The sequence below is a fragment of the Typopeltis vanoorti genome, chromosome 17 (genome assembly GCF_054136105.1).
Source record: "Typopeltis vanoorti isolate ZY-2024b chromosome 17, IOZ_Tvanoo_1.0, whole genome shotgun sequence".
NCBI classification, from domain to species: Eukaryota; Metazoa; Arthropoda; class Arachnida; order Uropygi; family Thelyphonidae; genus Typopeltis; species Typopeltis vanoorti.
This window is the reverse complement of record NC_143565.1, coordinates 94,070,514-94,096,568: the sequence shown is the minus strand read 5'-3', so window position 1 is coordinate 94,096,568 and position 26,055 is coordinate 94,070,514. Positions and strand designations below refer to the sequence as shown.

The window sequence follows — 26,055 nt, the reverse complement described above, 5'->3', positions numbered from 1 at the left end:
AGTTTTATTTTATTCTTGTTAAAACGCTCCGAGTATTGTTCAGAGATTTTCATGCAAGTGCGTTTTTGATCTGCTGTGAGCAAGCGCGGCACCCATCTTATGCAAAGCTTTGTTATTTGCAATTCTTCATTCAAAATATATCCTTCACGTTCTTTTGAAATGCCTATGGTCTCAGCAATTTCATGCACTTTGACTCGTCGGTCATCCAATACCATGTTGTGCACTTCATCAGTGATTTCTGATGTTGTTTTGGACGTCCTTCACGTGGATCATCTTCAAGGCTGGTATGGCCATGTTTAAACTCGTCAGCCCATTTCTTAATTGCAAAAACGAAGAAGAAGAGTGCCCATAAACTTTTATGAACTTCGAATGAATTTCTTTTGGCGTTACACCTTCTTTTACAAAGAATTTTTTAACCGCACGATACTCAATTTTATCAATTTCGAGGGATACAGACAACACTTTTGCTTCAAACCGCTGTATAAAACAACATATTTGATAGAATGACTTGAAATTTCACATGGATGCTTATGAAAAATGTACCAACTTAGAACAATAAAAATCTTGCCGATAGTTTTGTCATGTATGGTCGAGGTCGAGAACTTTTCAGACACCCTCATATTAGATGTGACTTCTCAAGCCATTCTTCTTCCTCGTTACCTATCCGAGAACCCTCACCAAACCCAACCGTCCATTTCCTCTATATCCTACTTATAGAGAAGCGATCCCACTTCTCTATAAGTGGGATCATCTCCTTATGATTTCTCTTTATCTTTGAGCATTGAACATTCTCATGCTCCTCCCTTCCAACCCGACTTTCCCTCCATTTCCCTGTCTCTTTTGCACACTTGTTCTTTCATTCGCCACACTAATGCTACCCATTTCTCCTTGTATAACTCTCTCAATCCCTCCATTCTTACTCTTCTGCTCTTCCACATTACTTCTTACTTGCTCAGATACAGTCCCATTCATCCTCCACACCCATCCATCACATTCAAAATCACTCCTTTCTCTTCACATATTTCTGCTATTATTATTGTTATCCTAAGGCCCCATGGAATCACAGACTCATCTAGGAGGTCTCTTTTTACCATACACACAGCTCATCTTACTGTGCCATAAACACATCTAAATTCTCTGTAGACACCACACTATCATGTAATGCATTCCAATCATTCACAACTCTTTGTGCAAAAAAAAACTTGCTTCTCACACCCTCCTTGTACAGCAGGGATGAAATTCTCACACAATTATTTTTTTATTCTTTTCAGCAATCTCCCGATATCAAGTAATACATTATTCTTGTTTCCAATCAAGTCATTTGTTCCTACTAGTACCACTACCACCAACTCTTTTGCTCATTTATAGCTCATATTCAATCTTTCAATCACTCTGCTCGTTCTACCTTGAAAACAAACTTTGTATATTTCGTTTACCACAACTCAAATAATCTAATATTCGTACAATGCCACTCGAAAGTATTCTGTCACCTCTTTCATACACCCGTCATTTATTTCTGTCTTCTTTAATCTTTCATACATGTGAGTATCTAATTAAAAGAAACACACGTATTAACCACAGTGAAAATTATTTAATTGTAAATATTTCATCCTAAGTATCTTAGGACATCATCAGTAAAGTAGTTTTAAACAATAATAGGAATAACATACAGTTAGGGCGCATGATTACAATAGAATCTCATTAAACGTGCATAACGTGCTACAGAAGTAGCAAAAAAAAAAAAAATTATTTAACACAATTTTGTATGACAATTTCCCATACTTTGGGAATAGTAAGAACGTTGTTGCGGTTTAAGTTTGGTCTGTGTAACAGGGCTTCAGAACTTTCTTTGTATAAATGTTCATGTTTATATAAAGATCTATGTAAAAGTTTAGACTTTTCCCAGTGGATCCTGTGGTTTGCATTTTCAATTCCGTGTTGAGAGAGGCCAAATTTCTGCGGTTTAAAAAGACGAATGTGGTCTTGATGTTCCGAGATGCGTTTCTGAACAGACCTACCTGTCTGTCCAAAGTAAGATAATTTGCATGAGCATGGAATCTCATAAACGCCAGGCAACATTAAAGGTGAGAGTTTGTCCTTCGGAGAAGGTAACAAGTTGTAAATTTGGTTGATAGGTTTGAAAGTAGTGGCAAAATTGTATTTCTTCATAATTTTGAAAAAAATCTTTAACAGTTAAAAGACTAAGTGAAACGAGGTGGTCCGCAAGAGCTGACGCTATATTGCCTTTGAAACGTGGATATAAACAAATTAAAGACGCCTTACTTGAACTATCCATTTCTCCTCATGAAAAACCTATTTCTAAATTAGAGCGCTCATCATTGGCTGAACATTTTGACAAACCAGAAACAGCAATTTTAACAGTTATATGGGACAAAATTTTACAACGAATACATGCTACTAGTAAATCTCTACAAGATCCCGATATGGATTTGTTTTTAGCTAATAATTTGTTACAATCTTTAGTTGGTTTTATTTTAGATATAAGAAATAGTTTTGCTACTGTAAATGAAGCGGATTTATTAATAGATGAGACAAAATTTAAAGATGAAAAGGAAAGAGTTAAAAAACGAAAAAAACACGAGTGGCGAAGTTTCACAATCTAACAATGAGATTATATTACATACATACATACATACATACATACATCTTCAAGGCCCACGCTTCCTAATTGGGTTGTGGAGGCAACAGCTGCAAGAGGAACTTCCAATGGTCACGATCCTCTGCCACCAAGCTCAGATGTTCTGGTGGGATTCCCAAACGTGTCCACCCAAGGTTTTGGATATAATCTATCCAGCGAGTCCTTGGCCTTCCACGTGGCCTCCCACCCTCTGGCTTGGCAAAGAGGGCCTGCTGAGAGAGCCTTTCTTGTGGCATTCTGACCAGGTGCCCATACCAGCGTAACTGTGATCTCTCAACACGGAGAAGCAGAGGTTGAGTATTGAGGGTTCCCGAATTGCAGAGCTTCTGACTCTGTCGAGTTTTGTTAGCACCGCAACCCCTCCCTTCGAAGGAACCTCATTTCAGCCGCTTGGATTCGTGTCCGCATTCTTTCGGTCATTACCCAACTCTCATGACCATAGGTGAGGATGGGGACATAGACTGTATTGAAGACAGCCAGCTTTGCCTTCTGGCTTAACTCCCGCTTCAATACTACCGAACGGCCAAGATCCCGCAATATTGAGCTTGCTAAGCCAATTCGAGTATCTAGCTCTACGTCCCATTTTCCATCATTCGTGAATATGGACCCAAGGTATTTAAACTTCTCCACCTGTCTCATTGGGACTCCACTTACATTTAGAGTGCACTGGGATGGTTGTCATGAGATCACAAATGTTTCAGTTTTGGCCACACTGATCTTCATTACGGCGTCTGCACAAACAGCTACGAACCTATCCAGGGTCCGCTGGAGGTCATCTGTGGAAGAGCTAAGCAGAACTAGGTCATCTGCAAAAAGCAGACGTACAATGCTACATTTTCCAATTCTGACACACTCACTGCCTTGGCTGTGCCTATCAATCCAGTCCATAAATATTATGAAAAGGAGGGGTGACAGAACACACCCTTGGCAGAGACCAACGGAGACTGTGAAAGGTTCAGATTTTGTGCTGTTTACTCTGACACAAAACTCTGGACATTCATACAGGGACTTGATGGCAGCTAATAGTTGACCATCCACTCCATACTCCTGTACTACTTGCCAAAGCTTATCCCGAGGAACCCGGTAATATGCCTTCTCCAAGTCCACAAAACATGTGTAGACATTCTTGGCATATTCCCAAGCTTTATCAAAGACTTTCCTTAAAGTGAAGATTTGGTCTGTTGTGCTTCTACCAGGACGAAAACCACATTGTTCTTCTTGGAACTTTGACTCAACTATGCTCCTACACCGTCTTTCCAAGCATATAGCATACACTTTCCCAGGCAGGCTGAGCAGAGAGATGCCACGATAGTTACTGCAATCCTTCTGGTCTCCCTTCTTAAAGACTGGTATTATTATGCCTGTCTGCCATTGCTTTGGTGCTCGCCCAGATATCCAAGCAGCCCGACACACTCGAGTCAGCCAAAGAACACCGTCTCGATTTAAGGCTTTTAGCATTTCAGGCAGAATTTCATCATCGCCAGTAGCCTTGCCCGATTTTAGCGATTTTATTACTAAATGAACTTCCTGCTGTGAGACTAGTCATTGCCCCGATCTGCACCTCTTGGATGTCCACAACTGCTGGGCCATCCAGGTTAAGAAGGCCCTCAAAGTATTCCCTCCATCTGTGGAGGATATCCTTCACGATTGTTAAAAGTGCACCATCAGAGGCCTTAATTGCCCTTACTGTGCACGATTTCCTCCCTCGAAGGCGGCGGATGGTCTGCCAGAATACTTTGTTTGCATTTGCATAGGATCAGTCTAATCTTTCTCCAAAGGATTCCCAAGCCTCCTGCTTTGCTGTCTTTACTGCCTTAGCAGCAGATTTTCGTGCCTCAACATACCACAAACGCATCTCAGATGACCTGACTCTAAGCCATGTTAGGTAGGACTCCTTTTTTGCCCGGACAGTTTTTCGGACTTCTTGGTTCCACCAAGGTGTCCTTTTCTCACCGCCCGTTGCCACGCCGAGCCGCTTTCTGCCACACCATGAAAGTGCAGAGATAGTGACAGCTGTTCTGAACAGCTTCCACTCCTCCTCAACATCTGCAGTATGCTTGGGAATCTCTTTGAACCTGGAGGAAATGTCATCTGCAAAATTCTTCCTCACAGCCTCATTTTCCAATGTCTCCCATTTCACGCAGTATAGCTGCTTAGGCCTACCAGCATTGATGGTAGCATCTGGTTTCTGAAGCCGTAGAGTGCACACAACAAGGTGGTGGTCAATTGACAATTCTGCCCCTCTTCTCACACGAACGTCCAACACTGAGGAAAATAGGTCTGCTGAGACTATAAAGAAGTCAATCAGAGACGTTTGTTCTAGTGTATCCATGTACCAGGTATACGTATGGACTTCTCGGTGCTGGAAGAAGGTATTCATTATGGACAAGTTGTTAGTACAGCAGAAGTTCAATAATTTCAACCCATTTGCGTTAAGGTCAGGGGCACCGTTCCTCCCAACCACACCCCTCCATGTCTGGTCATCTGTTCCAACATGTGCATTGAAGTCACTCATTAGCAGGACTGATTCCATGTCTGCCACCCTGTCAAAAGCAGCATCCACTTCCTCTAGGAAGGCAAGTATTCTGACTCCAGATTAGGTGCATAGGCTTGCACCACAGCCAAATCATGGTTTTTCATCTGAAGCCTTAACACACATACCCGTCCCCCCGCAATGGGATCCACTCAGCAACACAGTCTGACAGCTGGGGGCTTGTGAGTATCCCCACACCCGCCTGAGCAGACATTGTCGGGCTCACACCAGAGTAGTAGAGCTTCCACCCCTTATCCAGGTCGACAGTTCCAGAGCCTCTCCTCTTGGTTGAAGAAAGTCCGACTAAGTCTAGCCGGTAGCGCTCGGCTTCTTCAACCAGTTCCAACTCCTTTCCTGTCAGAGAGAAGATGTTCCAGTTGCCTAAAGTCATAGTCTGGTGCCGTTGTCGTTGCCATTTCCGTCCTTTTGCAGAACCATTTCTTTGCGCTGCCCCTAAACACCTCCCCAAACGGGTAGCGGGCCCATTGATGAAGTTTCCTCTAGCAGAGTGCTGAGGAGTGGTGTCTAAGGGAGACTGTAACATATTTTTCGAACAGGTCCCTCTGCCTAAAACCCGAACGCGTCCCTTGGTAACCCGCGCGACGGATGATGCGGTATGAACATTTTTTGATGGCCTAATCATGTTACAGTGTTTAATAATGTCCTGTTAGCACAAGACGAAATGACATAGAAAAATAGGAAAGATTCCCCTCGAATAGTCTAATAGCATTCGGGGGAAGGAGCAAGAAGAGAAGAAAGAAAGAATCAAGGGAGGAAGAGGAGGGACCAGTCTACAGATAATATAACAGATGTGTATTACATGAAGTAAGGCATGGTCCAGCATCAGGTACCTCGGGTTTGCCACACCCGTACTCACTAAAGTGACCCTGAGGTTATTATATTACATGTGAAACAAAATTTCGCTGTGAACACTTTTAATGTCATTTGCCATAAACTAATTTTGGATATTAATGAAAGAACAAAAAGCTATTTCGACATATAACATATGTTTGACATTTTTTTTGAAGGAAGATATAGATCAAGACAAGTACAAGACTAGTATTGATAAAATTTTACAAACTTATGGGACTGATATTGATCCAGAAAAATTTACTGATAAAGTTAAGCAATTTTTAATAATGATAAAGGAAGAAAATTCTTCAATTAAAAATATGTACAAATTTATAAACGATGGGTTAACGTCTACTTTTCCGAACGTAGAAATAATTTTAAAAATATTTTTGACGATGCCTATTTCAAATGCAAGTGCTAAACGCTCATTTTCAGTGTTGAAACGAATAAAAAATTATTTAAGAAGCAACTTGCACCAAAATAAAACAAGTGACCTGTCGTTATTATGCATTGAATCAGATGTAATGGACTCGATTAATTATGATGACATTATAGATATATTTGCTAAAACCAAAGCCAGAAAAAAAAAACTTTTAGTTATTAATTTTTTATTTAAATTTGAACTGATTTATTTTTATACTTTTTTTTAAAAGGCAAATATATGTATACCAATTGTATTGTGTTATTAAAATGAGTTATTATGGAAATGTTGCCTTTTATTTTCAATAAACTAAAAAAATGCTTATTTTTGAGGGCCTCATAATGATGTTGCGCCTCTGGTCTCCAAAAGTATAAATGCGGCCCTGGGATGTGGTAGTGAATGAGTTATCAACACAGCCACCAATTGGTGAGAGTGATCGTGAAATATTAGTTTGAAAGGTAGTCAAACAGGAAACTTTCACGGAGAAGGTCTGCATATGGAACTATAAGGTGGTTGGTTATGAGAAGCTCCGTATCAACTAACATCTATACATTGGGGGTGATGAATTGTCCAGTAAAGATATTTGCAGTGCATGGGAAATTATAAGACAGCATCTAACACAAGCAATGCATAACTGCATACCAGGAGTTAAGCGAACTCTTGATATGCAGTTATAGAATAAAGTATTATAGAATATAAACCGGAGGCTATAAAAGTGACAAGCATAGTTAAAAAAGAAAAAGTGGAATATGCAGGAGATTTGTCAGTGAGGTCAAAGCGAATTCAATGGAATTTTTCTGTTATACGGCAAGCAAGAGGAAAAATAATTATGTAAGTTGACAGTACTGGATAGCTATGGTAGAGGGTAACCATAGCAAATGATATAGTTGAAATAATTAATGAACACTGCAGTGTATATCATTGGGCTTGAATGATGCTGTGCAACATGAGAAGCAAGGATTAGAAGAAAAGGTGAAAGAATCAGAGGTGTAACCACTGTTGCTTAGTTACGGTGTTAATACGGCTGTGGGAATAAATGACATATTGTCCCGAATTTTTAAAGAATGTGCAAAATAGTTAGCCATCCTTGACCTGATTATTTAACGAAAATCTTCTAGTATGAAAGATTCCTAAAGAGTGGAAAGAAGAACAAAAAATTGCGATTTTAGACCGTTCTGTATATCTGCAGTTATGGTCAAAGTGTTGGAAAAATTAATTAGGAATATAGTGGTATTGGTTTGATGGACATAAGATTCTCTGTGATAGACAGCATGGGTTTGTGAAGGGCAGGTCTTGCTTCAGCAATCTACTTATATATATATTTATTATTATTTTTTTTTTTTTATCAGCAGACGAATATGTTGGATAAGGGAGATTCATATAGAGTGATTTTCTCAGCCTTTGCAAAGGCGGTTGATAGATTACCACATGACAGAATGATGTACAATCATTAGAACATAGGATTAGATAACAGATTGGTTAGATGGATTGAAGATTGGTGTTCTGAAAGATACCAGCAAGTTGTCTATGATGTAGCAGTGTCACAGAAAAGGACAGTGACCAGCAGCGTGCCTCAGGGTTCTGTTCTTTGACCCCTACCATTTAACTTATTTGCTAATAATATTCAATGTGGATTGACTGGAGATCTTCAAATCTTAGCTGATGACGCAAAGTTAGATAAAATTATAAGCAGTATTCATAACATTATTTCTCTACAGGAAGCTTGAACAGATAAGTGTGGTTAAAGTTTTAATATTAATGAAAACAAGGTGTTACACTTGGGAGTACAGAGATATAAGACTGCATACTGTACTGGTGTAGCTACACTTCAGGAAGTCGATGAGCTTGAGGATCCTGGAGTGATGGTACACAGTGGATTAAAGTTTTCAGGGTTACAAAGTCTGCACATCATATTGCTGCTATGATTAAATGTACATTGACATGTAGGGATAAGGAGGTGATAAAGCATTATTCTGACCACACATGGACTATTGTGCTCAGATTTAGTCACCTGAATTTCATTGTAATGTGAAAATACTAGAGAGTGTCAAATAATGGATGACCAAAGTGATATCAGAACTCTGCAGAGTTGGTTATGAAAAGTGTTTTAGGGAATGTGGATTACTGAGTTTAGTGGGTAGGAGGAAAAGAGCAGATATGATAGAGACCCTCAGGTGAGTTAGAGGATTCTGCCAAGGTAATACATAAAGAATTAAAAATCAGTGGATGTTAAGATGGGAAGAACAAGGGTCCACCCCTGAAAGTTTTACGAAGATGTGGTACAAAGGTTATGAGGAGGAAATTTTTTTTAATGGAATGCATTGCCGAAGTGCATTGTGAATGCAGGGAGTGTTAATAACTTCCAAGTTCATTTTGATAGACATGCTCTTGGTTTACTGTGGCTCCCATGATGTGAGTATTCACTCCAAAGAGGTTGTCGAAATACTACTAAAGAGGATTATCTGGAATTCTGGTAAATTGGTGAACAATATGTGTTAAATCATTAATGACACCGAACATTTTGGCTTCTCTTCTTGCTTCGTACAGGAAAGTTAGAGAAGGGAAGTCTCCCTGTGTGAACATCGAAATCAATAAGGAAGATTATCTTTACTGTAGGGTAATTAGTCTGTATGCGATCGAGCTACAGAGATAATTAATCAAACAGGTGGGTGAAGTCATCAGAGTTACGGGAACGGTAGTGGCAGCAAATAAACTCAAGAAAGTGAGTCCATGATATCTTGATATAAAAGAGATCATGTAAATGATTGGATTCCACGTCCAAGGTACTTTGGCATGAGATATCAGATTTGACAAATATGCATGTCCTACCCTTCTTAGAAATCGCACCACTGAAGATGCAATGAGGAAAGTTGAAGCGAGATGTCGCAAAAGATGCCATTTGTGATTCAGTGATGAAGATCAGGTTTGGAGATGTATAGGTGGTGTTACTGTTCACTCATAGTAGGTTTGAGACCTCAGATGTTGATAAAGTTAATCTTGAAGTTCATTTATTATGTGAAATGTTGTTTTTTTTTGGTTTTGTTCGGATATATATTTTCTGCAGTCTACCATGGTGATAAGGGAAAAAGAAAAGGGAAATATTCCAGGACATGCTGCAGGGGAGGGGAGGGAATAAATAAAACAAATACACGAAAATAGATACATAGAGGTCTGGAAATTGATATTCATCGAATTTAGAACCAATAGAGTTGCAAAAATCCTAGTTGCCGTAGGAACGTTAGGAGGAGAATTTCAATTTCCAGACCTCTGATATTTGAAAAAGTTGAGGCTCTTGGATATAACACGTTCCCAACTCCAGAAAACGGCATCATTAGGGACATCTCACATTTTATGATCTAGTCGATTACTAGGCCTTTGGATTAAGTCCAAGACATAACCGATAGTCTAATATTTGATTATGTTGCTACATATTTATTTGATTGAAAACTTTGGTAATTGAATATAGAAATAATATCTTTTTTTTTTTTTTTTTTTAAGACGATATGAAGCCCTTTAGGATCTTACTTAAAAATAATCTGTGTATGTGAGTGTTATTTTTATTATTTGTTCATTTATTTTGTGCCGACAGACTGTGTTTCGGTTGTGCCGCAGCTAAAATTATTCAATGATCTAACTCTAAAAATGAGAGTGTTAGAGTATAATAATTATTGTTGTGTGTAAATGATATCCGATCGACATTGGTAAATTAAAACTTCTTTAGCGTATTATGAATTTTATTTGACAACTATATTAATTACGTTTTTGGTTGTTGTATGGAAGAAAATGCGCGTGTTGTTTTTCCCTAATTATTAATCAGAAAAATAACTTTTCCCCCCCTCTATATTTTTATATATAATATATATTCATATACATATGTATATGCATATGTACAGGCTGGATACTGTTGAAGATATCTGGTGAGGCATATTTAATAATAAAGTAGTATGTAATTGTGTCCAGTGCTATGTTATGAAGCAATTATACTACGTTTTACGGAGAATGCAGCACACTGGTTTACCCTGGACTCGCAATCTATAAGAGTAATAGTCATGACAACATTATTATTGTTATAACGTATAGAAAAAGTTGTAGTATACATGGAACTGTACTTCTGGAAATGGTAAATTTAGTTTAATCTTTTATCCAAGTGTAACCAAAGTATTATAGTCTAACCAAGTGGGAAAAAAAACTTTCAACATCTTAAACTTCTGGAAATGGGCGATGGTACATGTTGTTTAAAGGACATGTTAAAAATGTTGCAAAGGCTTCACATCCTATTGCAGCTATGATATGGGTCCATTGAAAAGTAGGAATAAAGATTATATCATTGTATATATAAAGTGATTAGTCAGACTACTGTTGTACTGAGATTTAGCCAACTAGTTTTCACTGTAACATTGTAAAGGTCCAGAAATGAATGACTAAGGCAATATCAGAACTCCTTGGAATATTTGTTATGGAGAGAGGTCAAAGAAATGTAAATTGTAGTTTGGTGGATAGGCAGAAAAGAGATGTTATAATAGAGACATTTAAGGATAAAGGATGAAACCAAGAATATAATTTGTTAAGAACCAATATGATAAATATGTAGTTAGAGTGAGGCCCCTCCCCCCATAATTAGTCTGATTACTCCATAGAGTTGATATGATATCTCCTTAAACTTATTCACTTCAAGCAGTAATGAACCACTTCTGGCAACTCATTCACCTTCCTCCACACTCTTAGCACAATAATAACTTGTTCTGTCTCATTCTGTCATGAAATGTTCCATCATGTATTGGAACATTTCTTCCATATGTATATGCAATTTTTAAAATCCCTTATGTAACTTTTACATTTCTATATAACGACAGAAATAATAAGAATGATAATAAATAATAAGAAATTCAAAATAATGATAGAAGTAACAAGAATAAAGATGACCGTTACAGATTGGTCACCAACTTGAAAGGCTGGAAAGAAAGAACAACACTGTTGCTTTGGATTTGATTAGGGAAAATTTTCCACAGAATGGAAACAGAGAGAGAAGCTGAAGTTACTGTTTGATGCATGCAGAGTTAGATGGATGGCTAGTTTGCATATACATTCAGAGAAGTGTAGAAGCTAGTGATGGTATTATGAATGCCAGTTTGTATTGATGCTGCTGATTAAAAAAATAATAATAAAATTCAATAGTTATTCATTAACAATTAAATTTTTAATGTAACATAGAATGAATCAGTAAGACATTACTGATCAATCTTACATAGTGTGGAATACCCTTATGCAAGGGAACTCCATAATAATAATAATAAATTAACTCGCTGATTCCTAGACTTTTTTAAAACAATTTTTAACCTTGCAGATGCTTTAAAAAAATCAGTGCATTTTAGGTATGAAATAAAAAATAACAAAACTCATTGGAATTTCTTATTTTGTGTGTGTATGCACATGCGTAGTGACAGTGCAGCTTGCAGAGGCTTGGGTTCAATTCTTGTGATATAACAGGAACATAATGGCTTTTTAATTAAAGGTGAATTTTTTTACTTCTGAGAAAGTGCACACCAGGCATACTGGCTTCATGGCCTCAGTTGTAATTCTATCCAGTATCAGTGTTTAGCATGTAGAAAATTGTGCTAGGAAAGAGATTATTAAATGATTGATGTTATCATTCAGTTGTATTCGCATGGTATAAGAGGAACGTTTATAAGGGCTTTCCAACTAAACTAGTTAACTGGTATCATATGGAAATGAAGTTTTTTCGTCCTAGAGAACACACTATCAGAGAGAGAGAGAGAGAGAGAGAGCGCACACAATTAACAGACATATACTTTCTTCATAGTTTTAATTGTCGTAGTTATAATTTTATCCAGTCTTTAACATTTGATACTTTGGACAATTTGTGTTGAAAATTGTAACCTAGTAATATGATGGTTATTTTATTATTATTATTATTATTACGGGCAACTCCAAGGAGTCCTTAGACTCATTGAGGGAGAGGTTCTAAACATCATATCAAGAATTACTATTCAGCATTCAGACAGTATCTATCATACTTTGCTTTGAACTCATTTACAGTCATGGCACCCACAATGTACTCTGGCAGCTTATTCCACTCATTCACCACTCTCCATGTAAAAAAAAACCTAGTTCTAACACCCTTGCTTGCTATACTCTTACTCAGTTTCCATGGATGCCCCCCCCCCTAGTTCTCCCATCACCAGACCTGTTCTGAAAATTTTCCTCTGAATTAATCTTGTAAAAACCCTTCAGTAATTTGAATGTCTCAATCATATCAACCAATTTCTGTGACCCACATCTTCAACCTGTTCTCATAAGGTTCATTCCATAGACCATCTATCATCTTGGTCACTCGCCTCTAGAGAATTTAGAGTTACAATTCCTAGAGCTGCAGTGGAGATGATGTGTGTGTGTGTGTGTGCGTGTATTATTATAATTTTTTTTTTGATATATCGAGCCCATACACGAGAGGTTGGTTGATCAACGTATAGTACATTAGTACCGTATATGGGTAGTGGGTTGGGAAAGGAGGAACTTGTTTACATTTGATTTGAAAGACTATATTGTATTCCTTGGGAAACACAACAAGGGGAAGACTGTTCCACAATACAGCAATTGCAGAGATGAAGGAAGAGGAAAAGAATCTTGTTCTGTTTTTTTTTCGAGGTGCACTGTGAAGGGATGTTGAGCAGCAGCTACACATGTTCCAATGAGCTTAGTGGGGGAATTATTGATGTTATTTCAGATGAGCATTTCCCACAGAAATATTTGTAAAATATACATATTGCAAAAACCAAATGTCTGTGCGAAAGTGGAGGGACTGAGTTGGTAAGAGATGGGCCATTAATAAGTCTAATTGCTATCTATTACTGTAGTATTGTATTATTGTACTACTATATTATTGTAGTATTGAGTCAAGCATTTTGGATGAGCTTTGAGGGGGACCCCCACCCCATATAAGAGCAGTATTCAATAGCTGAGTGGATTTATGACAGCTGTTCAGGGGTGAAGTAACATCTTGAGCAAAAGAGAAATTCTAGTTTTTTTTGAAGCTAAGGATGTAATGGTTGTGATGTGTTTATGCGAGTAGATGTTTGATGTCAGGGTAATTCCAAGAAGACAAATCTTAAATTGTCTGGAAATTTGGGTAATGTTAAAAAGAATACTAGGAAAAAATAGTTCTTTTTTATGAGAAATAAGACAGAACTGGGTTTTATTAGCATATCTCATATGTCCAAGGCACATCAGAAAAAATAGCCAGAATCTTAAAAGAAAAAGAATCTTTGCACCACTTTCAAGCTCCACTTAGAACTAACCATCCTTATCTGCTTCAACAAAGACAAACTCCCTCTTCTCTCGGTTCCAGATGTATATAGAGTTTCTTGTTCCTATAAGTTGATCTACTATGGAAAGATCAGCTCAATTGGAAAAGGACCATCATGCTCCAACACGGTAAATTTAGAAGAGAAAGACTGTTTTAGAATCTGCTACTGCTGCTCTTAAAAATGAGTAACTTCCCAATATATGAGATATGCTAATACTTTGAGATACCAGTTTACATCCTAGGCCACAAACAGGTATCCATAGAGGACACCCTCCACCTAGTTAGGATTCTAGTCTTTTGTCCATGTGTTTCACTTAGTTTTGTGCTGCCTTTGTGTGTTACAAGTCTCATATTGTACTTCCTAACAATATCTTTATAATTGAGATGAAACATTGGAAGAATTAAATACTTTTAATCCTTTCTTAGTGCTGTTTCACTCCATTACTGTCAACGTGACAACAGTTAATATGTTAACCTCGGCCTTAGTTGTTTTGGCCAACAACAACATTAACAGATGAAGTGGGACTTTTAAATCTGCATTTAATTCATTCCTTGTGCTGTCTGCATTCCTTTAAACCATAATGTAGGCTTCAACCAGTTTAAGCATAAATACACTATTTTTATTTTTTTTATTATTTTATTATTTATTATTTATTATTTATTATTTTTTTGCTATATTGTAAGCATTGTGTATTATTATTGTTATGAGACACCTCCAAGAACTGATTGCAGGAGGATACTCTACTACACACGTCTCCTCTACTGCATAATTCTCCCACTATACACAACTACTATCAATCTTTTGTAATATTCTTAGGAATCATATATTGCATTACATTATAATTATGTATCTGCCCATTTTTACCTTGGTTCTTCTTTGAGTGTCATCTCCTATCGGAGGTCGGTGACCACCTTGGCAAATTTTGAGTGATTCTCAGCTATTCTGAGCAGTCTCTCAGAGTTTCATACCAGTCCACTGTCTGATATCTGCTAGCCAAGATTTTCTTCGTCTTCCTTCTTCTTCCATTTATCTTCCCTTTTATAATCAATTGAAGTATCTTATATTTTTCATTACGAAGTAGGTGACCAAGATATGCAGTTTTCCTTCTTTTTATGGTATCTAAAAGTTCACGTGATTTCCCCATTTGTTCCAGTACTTCCTGATTGGACGTTTTTGCTGTCCATGGGATTTTTAACATTCGTCTGTATAACCACATCTCAAAGGCTTCAAGTCTTTTTATTGATGTTGTTTTCAAGGTCCAAGTTTCTGCACCGTACAGCAGTACAGACCATACATAGCATTTAACCATGCATGCTCTAAGTTTAAACTGCAGTTACACAGTGTTGATTTCATCGAGAGAAAATTTTTTCTTGCCATTTCAATTCTAACTTTTATTTCCATTTCTGGATTGCAATCTTCATTTAACCAGCATCCGAGATATTTAAACTTTGCCACTCTTTCTGTTTGTTTCCTATTTAAAGAAAGTGCTAAATTAAGAATTGGTTTCTTACTTATGACCATGAATTTAGTTTTGGTGATATTTATTTTTAATCCCATTTTTTCACTCTCTGCATTTATTAGTTCCAAAAGATTTTGAAGATCCTGAATATTGTCAGCCAGAAGAGCTGTATCATCGGCATATCGGATGTTACTGATGATTTCACCATTTACACTAATCCCTTCCTTTCTTCCTTCCAAGACTTTTTGAAATATGGCTTCTGAGTAGATGTTAAAAAGAAGAGGTGACAGCACACATCCTTGCCTTACTCCTCGTTTGATGTTAATGGAGTCTGTAATAATGTCATCAACTTGAACAGATGCCTTTTGGTTCCAATATAAGTTTTCAATGATCCTGATGTCTTTACCATCTAATCCAATTCTTTTTAATAGTATAATCATTTTAGCATGTTGGACTTTGTCAAATGCTTTCTCAAAGTCGATGAAGCAAATGAATATTACCTTGTTTTGGTCAATACATTTTTGAAATAAGATCTGAGAACAGAAAAGGGCCTCTCTTTTGTTCCCAAGCCGTTTCTAAAGCCGAATTGGGTATCACTGATGGTGTCTTCACATTTTCTGTATATTCTTTTTTGAATTATTTTCAGAAACATTTTGAGAACGTGACTCATTAGGCTGATCATTCTATAGTCATTACAAGTTTTTGCATTTACTTTTTTAGGTAGCATGATGAAGGTCGACTGTAACCAGTCTTGAGGGATTATGCCTGTATCGTAGATATTATTAAATAGCTTTACTAATATGTTAATGTTGTCACCTTCTAATAACTTTACTATTTCTGCTGGTATTCTATCTGGTCACATTGCTTTACCATTTATAGCTGAGTTTAATGCACATTCCACCTCTGATTTTAGAATGCATGGACCCTCCATATGTTCATAAGTATTTGCTGGGTTCTGCCTGTTATCAGTAAAGAGTTCTTCTATATATTTTACCCATTCTTGTATTTTGTCATCCTTTTTGGATATAATTTCTCTCTTTTTGTTTCAAAGGATACAGAATTGTTTTTTCTTATATATACCTGAGGTCTCTTTCATCTTTTTGTGTAGATTAAAATTGTCGTGTTTCTCCTGTAGAATTTCTATTTCTTTACATTTTTCATTTATCCAGATTTCTTTTGCTTTTTTGATCTTGTGTTTAATAATTTTCTGAACCTCTGTATATTTTGTTGGATTATGATTTTTATATGATCTGCGTTGATCCATGAGAGAGAGAATTTCATCAGTCATCCAATCTTTCTTTTTTACTGCTCTATTAGGACATAAGGTATTGGTATATTTCTCTATGAAGACAGATTTCAATTTGTCCCACGATTCATCAACCCTCATGATGTCATCATTCTTGATAAGTGCTAGCTCTTGATTCAGATCTTGATTCAGTTTGCTTCTTATCTCTGTGTTTTTTAATTTTCCCAAATCAAACCTTTTTTGTTGATGTTTCTTAACCATAGCTTTCAGTCTAAGTTGTAACTCTGCCACCAGTAGGTTATGATCAGAAGCAATATCTGCACTAGGATAGGTTTTTGTACTCTTTATAGAACTTCGAAATCGTTGATTAATTAGAAAGTAATCAATTTGGTTTCTGACTATATTCCCATTATTATCCTGTGGTGAACGCCAAGTATACAGTCTTCGAGATGGTAGCTTAAACCATGTGTTTGTGATTATTAGCTCCTCTTCCTGGCAGAATTGAAAAAGACGGTCACCTCTCTCATTTCTTGTGCCCAGTCCATGTTCACCAACTACATCTCCACTTCTACCTTTCCCAACTTTAGCATTGAAATCACCCATGACTATGTTAATATCATGCTTTTTTGTGTTTTTCATTAGTTCTTTTAATTGATCATAAAATTCTTCAATCTCGGTATCACTCTTGTCAGCATTAGGGGCATAGACTTGTATCAGATTAACATCTAGTGGTTGTCCTTTCAGTTTTAATATCCTATATGAGTAAGGGATGAAGCTCAACAGTGACTTATTGATATCTTTGTTTATTATTATTCCAACTCCGTTTTGATGGTTGTTTTCACAACTTCCAGAGTGATACATTGTCATGTCATTGACTTCAGTTTTGCCTGATCCTAGCCACCTAACTTCACTCATTCCTAAAATTCCAATTTCAAGTCTTTTCATTTCTTGGATAGCATTTCTTAGCTTACCTGCTTCATACAAGGTTCTGACATTCCAGGTTCCTAGTTTTACTGAGCACACCATGTTGAGCCCGGGGATTCTTCGCACCCCTGTCCCATTTAAGGGGCACCAGTAACTCGGGGCCATTTGTGTAGATTTGCTCGCCATGGTGGTTAGTCTGGAGAGAGAATAGAGCAGTAGTTTCTCCATTTGCTTTCTGCTCTGCAGTATTACAGACGTACACAATAAACTGTATTGCCATCTGCAATTTTCTAATCACAAGCTTTACCGTCATCATGAGACTTCAACCTTGTGTCAGTACTGACAAAGCTGCTTCCCTTTGCCAGAGGATTGAATCCTTTATTTTTCCTTGTAACCCTAGGTAGGGGCCCTAACCGGGTACTGACAGCCGGAGCCAGCTGAGCCTGGGTTGTTTATAGAGGTCTGCTCCTGTGAAGATTCTTCCGCACATTTCACTGTTGGGATACAAATCCTCTTCCACTGATTTGTCTGTTGTTCTTCACAGAGGTCCGTTAGCATCCTTGTAGGGAGTGTACCAGGGAGCACGACGTGGACTTGGACTTGCCTCACTTACCTTGGTTAACATCTCATTTAGTGAGAAGTTAGATCCATGGTGATATTGTGAACTAACTTGATGGTAAACTCATTCACTGTCACAGCATCCACCACAGACTCTGGCAGCCTATTCCACTCATTCACCACTCTAAAAGTAAAGAACCCAGCTCTAACACCCTTACTAACCACACTTTTGCTTAACTTCCATGGATGTCCCCTAGTCCTCCCACAACCAGCCCTGTTCTCAAAAATATCTTCTGAATTAATTTTATCGAAACCCTTCAGTAATTTGAATGTCTCAATCATATCTCCCCTCCTCTGCCGATCAACCAATTTTTGCAACCCACAAATCCTCAACCTGTTCTCATAAGGTTCATTCCACAGACCTGCTATCAGCTTGGTCACTCGCCTCTGAATCCTCTCAACCTCCTCCCCATCAAGAAGAAACCTAGGTGACCAAATCTGGGCACAGTAGTCGAGATGGGGTCTTATCAAGGCTCGATACAGAGGAACAATAACTTGCTTGTCTCTGCTTTTCAACGTATTCTTCAGCAACCAAATGATTTGATGAGCCGATTTAGCTACTTTTGCAATGTGCCCCCTAAACTTCAACTCCTTATCCACCAACACTCCTAAATCTCGTGTCTCATCAATTTCCTGGAGTACAGTTCCACCAATGTAGTAAACTGCTGCTAATCTTTTCACCCCAAAATGTATAACCTTACATTTTGCCACATAAATTGACATCCATTCTACTTAGCCCAGACCTCCAATCTATCCAAATCATCCTGCAAAATTTGACATCATCTACATTCACTGTTGCCCTACCCAACTTTGCATCATCTGCAAAGAAATGAACTGTTCCTCTCAGATCCTTTCCTATATCATTAATGAACAAATTAAACAGCAATGGTCCAAGAACAGATCTTTGTGGCACACCACTAGTCACAGGCTGTCTTGTGAACTCTACTCCTGAATAAACCACTCTGATATCTCTCTGTCAACCACCCTCCTATCCATCTCACCAACCCTATATCCATCCCTATATGCTGCATTTTACTGATTAGAATTCCATGTGGCATTCTGTCAAAGGCCTTAGCAAGGTTCAGTAGAATCACTGTAAACCCATTACCCTTATCCAGTTCAGCCGTCACTGTGTTATAATACGTGAGCAAGTTACTGAGGCATGACCTACCCTTCACAGAACCATGCTTTCCCTGATACAGTTTCCCATTTTCATCTATCCAATCTTGTATTTTCCTCTTGACTATTTTCTCCAAGACCTTGATAATGATTCCTGTTATGCTGATTGGCCGGTAATTTTCAACAGCAGCCTTGGAACCACCTTTATGCAGCGGAACTATTTTCCCCCTCTTTCCCTTGGGACTGACCCAGATCCGATGCTCAGATTAAACAAAATGGTCAAGGGCACTGACAATTCTTTAGCCGCTTCACGTACAACACGAGCTGGTGCTTGTGTCGTACGTGAAGGTATACCATCCAATCCCACAGATGTATTGACATTGAGGTTCTGTAATAGACTATTTACCTCTACTTCATTCATCACAATTCCAGTGTAAGCTGTTGGTTTTTCCATTCCTGCAATGTCACCACCTGGATGATATGCTCTTGCAAAGTGCTCGCTCAGTAATTCCACTATATCGACTGATTCAGTTACCTCCCTACCCTCAGCATTTTTTAAAATCATTCTGCCATGAACATTTTTCCTTTTACTTGCAACAAATTGAAAAAACTGTTGGATTCTCTTTAGCCTGCATAGCCAATTTTCTTTTGTAATCTGCTCTTTTGCTTTTCTTACCACCCTTGTTACCTTCCTGGCCTGAGCTTTATTCTGTTCCTGCACCTGCTGGTCACCTTTCTCCTTAAATTCCCTCCACAATTGTTTCTTTTTTTGCAGCTCAAGCTTAATAGTGTTATTCATCCATTTAGCCCCTACTTGATTTATTATTCGGACTCTTGGTATACAGTCAACTATTACCTCCTGCAAACACTTCTTAACCAAGTCCCATACACTATCAATATCTAGCCCTTGTAGTTTTACATGCCATGGCACTGAGCCAAGCACACTCCTAAGCTTGTCATATTTACCAGCCTGGTAATTCCACATGTAACCTGTCTTAATTGTAAATTCCACTCCTTTAGCCACCTCCCAAGTCATGACCTTATGATCACTCTCACCAGTTGGTGTCAACATGGTCATGTTTGTTACAGCCACATTCTCAGATGCAGTTACTAGGTCAAGCACTCTCTGCCCCCTAGTATTTTCCACTACATGCTATCGCAGATAGTTGTCCCTTAATAACTGCATAAAATCCAATTCCTTCCTCCCATGACTTATTTCTTCTATTTGCCTATGCATACCATCCCCATCATCTATTCCATCACCTGGTCTATAGCAGCACCCATTTGTATATTTTGTTCTGCTAGACTCTATCTCACCAAATAGCTTGAAATGTGCCCTTTTCTCTATACTGCAGTTCAACTTCTATACTCCTTGGCTGCAACTCATCAGCTATCATCAACAACACTCCTCCCCCCCTTTTATTCTCCCTGTCACTCCTGAACACGCTATACCCGTCGCATTCATTCCCACTAGCTTTATCATCTTCTGTCAGTTATGTTTCACTAATACCAACAACCTGTGGCCTGGAAGTGCCAACCAAGGCCAAAAACTCCTCCTCCTTGTTCCTAATACTCCTTGCATTAGTGTGTACATGAATTGCAGAAGCCCATTAGTCCCATCCCTACTTTGATGCCCTATACTAACTATCCCATTCTGATTTGTTGTCCTTCGTACTCGCTTGGGCATATTATACTCATTCATACACTCAACTGCCTCCCTAAAGTCTGCATATCTACTCCCCCCCCCCTTAATAAATCTAGTTTCCCTGAGTTTGTACATCCACTTCATTCATCAACACTTTTTCAAGCCTCCGTACACCAAATCCATTCAAATGTAACCCATCCATCTTATATAAATCCTTTTGCCCATCGAACTCTCTCCACACATCCACAAATTCCACACCAATCTCCCTGCATAACCCACGCATAAAGCAAAATACTCGCCATCCTCACTCTCTCACTCTTCTCTTTTGCTACCTCAAGTAATTCCCTCACATCCTCTATCATTTCCATTTTGTCTTCTTTCAAATCATTCATTTCTGCCATGACTATCATCTCTTTCGCCCTCTTTTTTTTGCACTTGAATCGATTCACTGACGTCCTTTATGTTCGCACCCGGTTGGTACGATTTCGTCAAACTCTCAACTATCACACCTCTTAATAGCGAATCTATTCACTATATGCTCCTCTTCTTCCTCCCAGTCAGTAATGACAGTATCCTTTAATTGGAAAAACTTGTTCCCAAATCCCATTTATGATGCATAGAACCTGTATGAGTTTTCAGCTGAAGATGAGTTTAGTCTATTTCATACAAAGTTGGCAAGATTTATTCTTGCTTATCATTCTCTAATGAAAAGGTGACAAACTGTTTGTTATAAAGATAGAAGTGGACTGCAAGAAACTGATAACATATTACTTTGTTGCATTGAACTGGCAACTGTCTTTTTTTTTTTCATTATCTTGCATGATCTTTACATCACCTTTATTTACTATTGTCTTTCCCAGTTTACTTTCATCATCAGCAAACAGTATACCCCTTTCCTCCAAGATCTTTCTCTGTATTATAGAAAAAAGTAAAAAAGCAGAAATTCAAGTACAGAACCTTAATGCATTTCCCAGAGAAATCCCAGAGCTCTTTCATTTTATGATAGGTACTTAGAAAATGATCACTTATTAATTCAGTTATTTCTTCTGTTTCGCTTTCTTACTATTTTCATTTATTAAAGTTATTCTTCTGTAATCATTCTTCCTTGTACCTATCATATAATGAAAGAGCTCTGGGATTTCTCTGGATCAACTTAGCTAATTCCCTTTCGTAATTTGATTTTGCTTTTTTTACCATGCTGGTCACCCTCCTTGTTTGTGCTTTCTATTGCTCATGAGCTTGCTGATCACATTTCACTTTCTGTTCTTTCCAACGTTTTCATTAGTTTCAGTTCCTGCATGTTGATTATACTCATCCACTTAACTCTCACCAGATTTATCCTCTTCACCCTTTCCCTTAAACATATTGTAGCCACTTGCCATGCACTGCTAATGTCCTTCCTTTTGCAGTTTCATATACCATGGCACTGCCCCAAGCTGCACTACACCATAGCACTTGACTACACGTAGGAAGACTTGGGCTCAAATCTAGTCGCAGATTAGTGGAACATTTTCTAACCCTTTTTTTCAACTGGTTCCTGAGTTAGTTGATCTCTGGCATGGGCAAGCAGATTTTTCCTCTTGGAAACTCGGGTTTTTTGTCTCATAAACTCGAGAAAATTGACTGTCGAACCTACGGTCAATTTTTAGACATTAAAAATATTATGTTAGTGACCACGAGATGGCAGCACTTGTTAGCCATCTCTTCATTGTGTGCCAATTATATTAGTGATAGCCTTGGGCCAGCTATCTCTAATTGGCTACCAGTGGAGATTCACCTGCTCCCTTATTCTCCAAAAGTTAGATGGAGCTAAAATGGTTCGCCTATTCCTGAATAAAGTCTGTTAGCTGTTTTATATATATATATATATATATATTTATAAAAAAATTATTTTATTTTGGTAATTAATTTATTTGTATATAATTTATTATTATTATTTAAAAATTTTTTTTTTCACCAGAGGTTAAGCTAGGGTAAATGATTAACAAAGCATATAGGTTTATCCTACTTTTGTGTTGTGTCATGTAGCTTATGTCCTGTGCATATGTATGTTTTCCTGATGATGATGACTTCAATACAGAGTCGAAACGTCAAGTGTTATTTTTCATAATGATAAGTAATTACTCCAACACGTGTGTTTTTGTCTCTATAAATTCTTCGCAATGAAGGTATAGTTATGTAATTAAAAATAAACAATTAATAGCAATTACTTCCCAAAACGTAGTGTTCAGAGTGGGATATGCTAACCATTCATCTCCCACCTAATGACAATAACAAACATCCATGCCTATGGTGGGATTCAAACTTGCAGCCTGTTGGTTAGAGAGCAGATATGCTAGCCATTCAACTAACCAGGCCAGTTATGAACAGAGCTAAACACATCTGACTTGGAAGTCAATTAACAGGCAATGAATGGATTCATTTTGCATTGCTTTCCTTTGGTTGCTTCCTGCCTTTAAACCTTTGGGGTGAAGAATTGCAAGTGGCATGACTTTGTATTTTTTTATGATATATTTTTATTTATTTATTTTTATTATTTTATTTTTTTCATTTTTAGACATAATGTCCTTCCCTAACAAAGAAACTCGAGAACGATGTTGGAGTTCCAGAGACAAATATTGGGAATGTCTTGATCAAAACAGTGATGACACTACTAAATGTAAAGATCAGAGAAATAAATATGAGCTTGAATGTCCAAGTCAGTGGGTAAGCTGCTTTATGTTCGATTATCAAGTGATTTTATATTCTTATTTTTTCATTAATTATCTCATCTTTTGTTTATTTATTTTTTCCATACAGATTTATTCATTGACACATAATACAGACAACTGTCAAATTAGGTAATCATGCATAAATTTTAATTAACGTGACCTCCAACTGTATCTATCTAATTCTGTATTATACAGTTACATAAAATTATCACTTTTATAACCCACAGATGAAGGCCATTCTGCATATTTTCTACCTAAACAGTAAAAAAATTAGCTTTTCATATTTGTTCTAACTTGCTTTTTCCTTATCTTTTTTTATTATGTCCTTTAGATAAGTTGATTCAGTTAAACTCTTATCTATTTTTGTATATGTCCTAACTAACTCTGAACTTCAATAAGTTCTCTTCATCTTTTAAATCTGTCAGATTACAACTAACCAATTCTCATGGCAAGCAAGAAAGAAAAATGTAATAATGCTGTGATAAAAGACGTGCATAATGATATCTTACTTCTTTTCTCCCTATAAGTGAAACTTCATTTAATTACACCCACAGTTTGCAAAGCTTTATTAGTTGTCTTACCAAAATGCCTCCTGAAGTTAAATTCTCTGTTAACAAAAATAGCCAAATATTTATATTCAATTTCTTCTAAAGCTTGTCCATGTAACTTATAACTATCTCACATGTTCTTATTGAATTGGATATATTTGTTAAACCCTACTTTCCCATCCAATCTTCCAATATTTTAAGATCACCTTAAAGAATTTTAAGTCACCAAACAATTGATTACTCTGCCTAACCTTACATCATTAGCATAGAGAGAAATGTTACTCTTAATATTTGAACTTTGATCATGTATAAATATATTACATAACAGTAACTTGTAATACCACACTCCTAACAGTGTGGCAAGTTGAAGACTCCTCTAAACACCTCTTCCTATCATTACTGTGTTTACTCGAATATAACTCGCCCTTACGTATAGCTCACACCCGTGATTTTACTTTATGGAAAAAGAAATAAAAAAGTTTTGCATATACCTTGCACACGAAAAAAAGTTTAAAACCTTAAGAAATAGATAATGAATATTGTTATGGCAGTTTCAGATATTTTGGAATTCTATTGAAGAAAATCAGCATTTCAACCCAACACTCGTTGGCTTGCCTTTGTCGTTGAGTCGCATGATTTTTTTTAATACCGCAGCAATCTTATGCATAGAAATGGAAGCAACCAGTAGAGAAAATGTGGGAGTGAGTGCATTGACTTCTACTTGATCTTGGATTGCATGGGGGCGGAGCAGTGAATGAAGTGAGATTTAGTTTTTATATGAACTGGATGGTTTTGCCAGAAATAATTGCGAAGAGTTTTTTTTAAAAGCCTGCCATCTCTAATGCCCTAGGTGGGAGTGAAGATTTTGGTAGATCGCCATTTGTTTTAATTTAATTACAGAAGCATTGTCGCTAAAGATTCAAATATATCACATGATGAAGGTGAGCAGCTGATTGCGTAAATAACATTGATAATTAACATTTAAATGCATTCATTTCATAAACAATGTGAGCAATAGCAATTATAAATTATAATGAATACTGAGGATTTAATTATAAATGTCAATTTAGTTTTTTCCTGAAAAACTTTAGTTTCCAAAAATCCTTGCATATATCTCACACCACAATTTTTTTAATTTAATTTTGTGGATAAAAGTGCAAGTTATATTTGAGTAAATACAGTATCAACCGATTTCTTACCCATGTCACTGGAGGAGCATCAGTACATCTTTGGTTCATTTTTGTGGATTGCTATCAAAGGCGTTGGTAAAATTCAAATGAATTACTTGGTCTATTTCTCTTGTGATTTTTTTTCATAAAAAGTAAGTGGATTTGTTATAATTGATCTCCCTTTAACAAGCCAATGATGTGCTCTCCAATTTCTTCCTAATGTCTTAATTTTTAATATAATTCTGCCATTAATAACATCTCACTCCCCTAGTTTTTCTTGGAACTTGCATTTGGTTTTGTGTTTTGACTGATTTTTCTCTTTTTCCATATACATTTATTTGGAGCCTGTGTAGCTCAGCGGATGTGGCATTTGCCTACTGCCGCGCTTGGCTGCACGAAGGAAGACTTGGTTTCGAGTCTAGTTGGCGACTAGAGGAAATTTTTCTAAGCCATTTTTTGACCAGTTCCCGAGTTAGTCGATCTCTGGCACGGGCAAGCAGGTTTTTCCTCCCGGAAACTCGGGTTTTTCGTCCTGTAAACTCAAGAAAATCGACCGTAGAACCCACATTATTTCAGACATTAAATATATTGTGTTAGGGACCATGAGATGGCGGCACATTTGAGCCGTCTCTCTTCACTGCGTACCGCTTAATTAGTGATAGCCTTGGGCCATCTGTCTCTGATTGGGTACCAGTGGAGATTGAACTGCCCACTCAGTCTCCAAAAGTTAGATAGGGCTAAATGGCCTCGCCTACTCCCGTATACGGGAATAAAAAGGCGTTAGCTGATTTTTTTTATTTTTACATTTATTTGATTGACTCCTAAT

The 26,055-nt window shown here is 37.3% G+C and overlaps 1 protein-coding gene across 1 annotated transcript in view; it reads left to right on the top strand.

Moving 5' to 3' along the window:
• Positions 1–10,049: 10,049 nt before the first annotated feature.
• Positions 10,050–26,055, top strand: part of LOC150097652 (cytochrome c oxidase assembly factor 6 homolog) — a 28,885-nt gene continuing 12,879 nt past the window's right edge. Inside the window, exons 1-2 of the mRNA XM_090407472.1 lie at positions 10,050–10,166; positions 23,359–23,507. Of these exons, the coding sequence (XP_090263598.1) occupies positions 23,364–23,507 (144 nt within the window). The 5' untranslated portion in view covers positions 10,050–10,166; positions 23,359–23,363. The remainder of the gene's footprint in view (positions 10,167–23,358; positions 23,508–26,055) is intronic.